This window comes from Apaloderma vittatum, unplaced genomic scaffold (genome assembly GCF_000703405.1).
Source record: "Apaloderma vittatum isolate BGI_N311 unplaced genomic scaffold, ASM70340v1 scaffold14085, whole genome shotgun sequence".
NCBI classification, from domain to species: Eukaryota; Metazoa; Chordata; class Aves; order Trogoniformes; family Trogonidae; genus Apaloderma; species Apaloderma vittatum.
The window spans coordinates 25,050-30,235 of record NW_009718908.1 but is presented as its reverse complement, the minus strand read 5'-3'; the positions used below and the strand labels follow the sequence as shown (position 1 = coordinate 30,235).

Sequence of the window (5,186 nt, the reverse complement as noted above, 5' to 3'; positions counted from 1 at the left end):
TAACGAGAACATTTTACCAGGATCATCTCCTTTCGGAGTGTTTACAGGTGTCCAATAAAGGAGAACACCTAAAAAACGAGTACGGCGATAACGAAGGCAGGGCTTCATCATCCTTCCCCAGTACAGACCAGTCTAGCTCCTCCCTTCACACAGGGACATCTGACTGATCCTGGAACACCTATTGCCACCCCCTGTGTGAATAATAAGTGTGCTATGAAGAAATAATTCCTTTCTGACAGGATGCCGGTTGCCCACTAGATGGTACTAAGCAGCGACTCTGAAACTGCTGATTAAAGTGCCTGCTCTCAGTAATACTTCCAGGCTCTGGGAGTTGTTAGAAAACCTTTTGGATTTTCCATTTTTTTATTTTTTTATTTGAGCCGTACTCAGTTTTATAAATAGGTGGGGTTTGTCCTATTCCCTGTCATCACTAGTTAGTTCAGCATGGGAAATGGTGTGATGCGGATTAAAATAACGAGCCTGGAGGCACGAAAAAACATGTGTGAGTCTCGACTGCGGCTGCCTTTGCTTTAGACAACACATTCAACCCCCGCACAGAGAACGACCCAGTTCTTAATTCTTTTTGTGTGTGTGTGTGTTGAATCTTTATCTGACTTGGCTTTTTTAGTTCCTGGAGGCTTTGGGGCACATGGAGGGCATGCATCAATGCCTTCCTCCCTGATAAATAGAGAAAAAAGTTCATCGTGCCGGGCAAAACGTGTCGCCAGAGAGAACGAGATATTGGAAACATCGTCTGTAGCTAGAAAACTGTTTGCCTCGCTCCGATTTCTCCCCAGGTATGGCATTATGCTTTTATTTTGGTGTCTTGTAGGCACCACACTTGCCCCAGCAGTAGAAGGGGTGAGTGTCCCTGGAGGTGTTGCCCTGCTGGAGGGGGAATTAAACCAAAAATGCCCATTAACAACATAAACCCAAGTCAAACAGTTCATTTCCAACCTGTATTTTTTTGCTCCTTCATGACTTTCTTCATAGCCCGGTACTTAACTGCTGTGGAGTCCAGCGATGTTGTGGAGTCCTTAAGATGTGCCTTTTGAGTACGGAGATATGAGCATTTCTATAGCAACAAAAATAGAGGGTTTTGCTTATGAACGGTGTTTTGTGCAGCTAAGAATAGCCCCATTTCTACAAAGTTCTTGAAAAAAGACACAAATGCTAGTTTCGATAGTAAGATTAATATATTTAATCTTTCTTGTTTGTAAAACAAGACATAAATTTGTGTATATATATAATTTCTATATATATTTTTTTCATTTATATATACTATATACAGACGATAAAAAAATTTTCCTCTGTATTACACTGAGAGATTTATGGAGGAATGGTATAGGCATAACGAGGAACTTGAAGAAACTCGAAGAGTTCTGGAGTAGGTAATTCACGCGGAAAAGAAAAACGCGGCTCCCTGTCGGCCCTCGGCGTTAACAACAGGCTTTGCCCACCACAGACTGAAATCTGAACTGGCTCTTCCGCTGCGTATTTGCTACATGGTTCTTGAAAGCAGGAGGCTGTCCCAAGAGCAGGATCCTCTCTGCTAATAGCAATGGCCAAAGTGTGGGACCGCCACGGGCCAGGGGAGGTTATTGCACTCGGAAGAGGATGCGCATGTTAAAAGCACATTGTGCGTTTCCATAACTCCTATGGAAGAACGAGAGATTTTTGAATGTGCATATTTTATTTTTTTTTTTTTGGAAATAAAAGAAAAAGATGGGAAGCGATTGATCACACGGAGATCCCTGATCGCTGAGGGCAAGCTGGTTGCGTTCGACAACCGGTCTCGCTCCTGGCGAGGTGTGGCCGATGCCACGATCTCCCTTTCAAGCTTGAGGTGGGTGCGAGGGGGCGATGGGAGAAGCTCAGGGACCCCAGCAGGACCCCCTCTCCCTGCGCACGCATGAAGGACGGTGGGTGGCAGAGTAAGGGCAATACAACGTGTAACCTTGCACTTTTTGGAGGGTGGGTGACTGCAGTGAAGCACCAATTAAGGCAGTCTGATTGATTAGGTCTAGAAGCTAGACTGGGAGGAGGAGAACCTCAGGGTGCGAAGGGAAGCAATGAGGAATCATTTTACTGTTCAGCTGGAAGCGAGAAAAAAAATAAAAATCCCCAAACTGCAACTCCAAATAAATAACCATCACAGAGCACTAAATAACATTTCTTACGGCAGTCCATCTGGTGGAGACACGGAAAGGACCCCAACACCCTGACAAGGAAGGCAGCTGCTTTTGCCAGTGGCAGTGGCACTGCCTAGCTCAGGGGCAAGTTGTGGCTTGTGGACAAAACTGATGATCTGGGGTTCCTCTTTGATGGGCATGGTGAAATGAAATGAGAGGGGGTTTGGGCTGAGCCTTGGAGGCACGGACCTGACCTCTGGAGAATGGGGTGAAAGAGGTCTCCTCTCAGCTGCTAGCCCAACTTCTGGCTTGCAATGGTCAACGATCAATCTGGGTTCCTTGCAGGTTCTCTAGAATGGACACAGCCATCCAGCAGAGGAAGGGGAACACAGAATCATGAAATCAAAGAATTGTCTAAGCTGGAAAAGACCCTCAAGATCACTGAGTCCAACTGTTAACCTAACACTGTCAACTCCACCTCTAAACCATGTCCCTAAGTGCCACATCTACATATCTTTTAAGTACCTCCAGGGATGGTGACTCAACCAGTGCTTGACAACCCTTTTTGTGATGAAATTTTTCCTACTATCCGTCTAAATCTGCCCTGGAACAACTTGAGGCCAATCTTGTCCAATCAGTTATTACTTGGGAGAAGAGTCCAACATCCATCTCCCTACAACCTCCTTTCAGGTAGTTGTAGAGAGCGATAAGGTCTCCCCTCAGTCTCCCTTTTCTCCAGAATAAACAACTGCAGTTCCCTCAGCCGCTCCTCAAAAGACTTGTTCTCCAGACCCTTCACTGCTCTTCTTTGGACATGGTCTAAAGCCAGGATGCCCTTGGCCTTCGTGGCCACCTGGGCATGCTCGTGGCTCATGTCCAGCCGGCTGTCCACCAACACCCCCAGATCCTTTTCCATCAGGCAGCTCTCCAGCCTCTCTTCACCAAGCCTCTAGCGCTGACGGGGGTTGTTGTGACCCAGCACTTGGCCTTGTTGAACCTCATACAAGTGATCTCAGCCCATCGATCCAACCTCTCCAGATCCCTCTGTAGAGCCTCTTCACACTCCAGCAGATCAACGCTTCCCCCAAACTCGCTGTTGTCTGACAACTTACTGCGTGTGCACTTGACCCCCTTGTCCAGGTCATCGATAATGACATTAAAATCTCTGGTGCAGACACAGAGCCCTGACAAACATCACTTGTGACCGGCCACCAACTGGATTTCACTCCGTTCACCCCCACTCTCTGGGCCCCAGTGAAGGGTACGTCCACGCAAGCCATGGGCAGCCAGTTCTTCCAGGAGAATGCGGTGGGAAATGGCGTCAAAGGGCTTTGATAAAATCCAGGTAGACAATATCCACAGCCTTTCCCTCATCTACTAAGCGTGATGCCTTGTCCTAGGAGGAGATCAGGCTAGTTAAGCAGGACCTGCTTTCCATAAACTCACGCCACTGGGCTTGATCACCTGGTTGTCCTGTATGTGATGCATGATGGCACTCGAATGACCTTCCTCGGCACCGAGGTCTGACCGACAGGCCTGTAGTTCCCTGGATTCTCCCTACTCACACACATGAAGCCCTCGCTTTGGGCATAGGCAGTCCCTGGGCTCGAGACTAAGGCATTGGTGCCTAACCTGTGAGAGTAGAGCCTGCTCAGGTGACCTGACTCTTCCTCAGGACTATGACACCCTGCCCATGCTGGACCTACTGCCCAAACCCTAGTAGGGCAGCAGGGACTTGCACCCCAGAGACCCCTTCTGCTGCTTATGTCACATTTGTGGACCAGGAAGACCCTGGAGGCAGAAGAGCTTTTTTTCTTTACGTGGCAAGACAGTGGTTTGGCTCCGAATTGCCCAAGTGAAGCCAAGGAGATGTCTGCTCAGTTCCTGCTTGCTCACCACACACCGTGACGAAGGTCTTTGCACAAGTGAGACCCAGAACCACATGAAACCAAACTAGCATGGAGATGGGGTACCTGAGCCCCCTAAGTACTGTCACCACCAGCATGGGAGAGCAAGCAGAGCACTTTCTTGAGGCCCCTGTTGAGCGGGTCACACAGCTTGTGACCCTTCAGAGCACCCCCAACGCAGCCATCCTTTCTGTGGAGATAAAAGAGCGTCTTGGCTACCGTAGACCCCAGCAGATGTGGGCCTGTGGACACACATCCTAACCAGACCTGTGGGATTGGAGAACCACCGGCACATGGCCCGGCACACACTGGCTTGTTAGTTCTCGTAGCTGGCCTACTTATTGATCAACGTCTTTAGGGAGCGTGTGAGCGTGCTCATGACGGTGGCAACCGTGGCTGACTGGCGGGCGAGCTGCTCCACTGTCTGCTGGTGGCTCAGTGTTCTGGCTGTGGACTCCTCTGCAGCCTTCAGGAGGAAGGTGTAGTTTCGCACCACTTCCTCCACCTTCGCCAGCAGCTCTTGGCGCTGGGACTCCGAGCGCACAATGTACACCAGCCTCACAAACGTCTCGATGAGGCTGCTTAGCACCTGGAAGCTGCTCGTGATGGCGGAAAGCATGTGGGTAGGACTCTTGTCAACGGCTGCCACGCGGCGGCAGGATGCCCGAAACTCTTTGAACTTGAGGGCAAGCTCTTGCTTGTACTCAGCCAGCTGGGAGATGTAGGGTTTGCAGTCCCGGACATCAGGGCTCACCACACATTGCCTCAGGATAGTCAGGAGCTCGTTGGTGTCCAGCTGCACTTGCAGAAACCCGTTGGGAAAGCTGTAGGCATGGCCTCGAAGGGTGTTGATCTTTGCCAAGCTCCCCTCAAAGCTGGAGGTCCTTAAATCTATTTCTTGGGTCTGACTGTCATTGGGGCTGCTGCAGGCTGTTGCATCTAGGACCTGAAGAGTCCTGCTCATGACTGGGACCATCTGATTGTCCAACTTCATTCCCGGGAGTATCTGCATGGGGATGGAATAGGACAGCTCATCCTTCTCGCTCCCATCGTCCGCAACATCGCATTTCCTGTAGTAGAAGCAGTACCGGATGGAACAGCACTTCTCATCCTCCACGTCTTCGTCCCGCAGCTCAGCAGGACTCGG

General features: G+C 49.8%; 1 protein-coding gene across 1 annotated transcript in view; it reads right to left on the bottom strand.

Moving 5' to 3' along the window:
• Window positions 1-4,373: 4,373 nt before the first annotated feature.
• The window catches only part of FRMPD3 (FERM and PDZ domain containing 3), a gene marked incomplete at its 5' end in the record, with an annotated part of 25,858 nt that continues 25,045 nt past the window's right edge, over window positions 4,374-5,186 (bottom strand). The window contains one exon of the mRNA XM_009870439.1: window positions 4,374-5,186. This exon is cut by the window's right edge and continues 2,024 nt beyond it. Within this exon, the coding sequence (XP_009868741.1) occupies window positions 4,374-5,186 (813 nt within the window).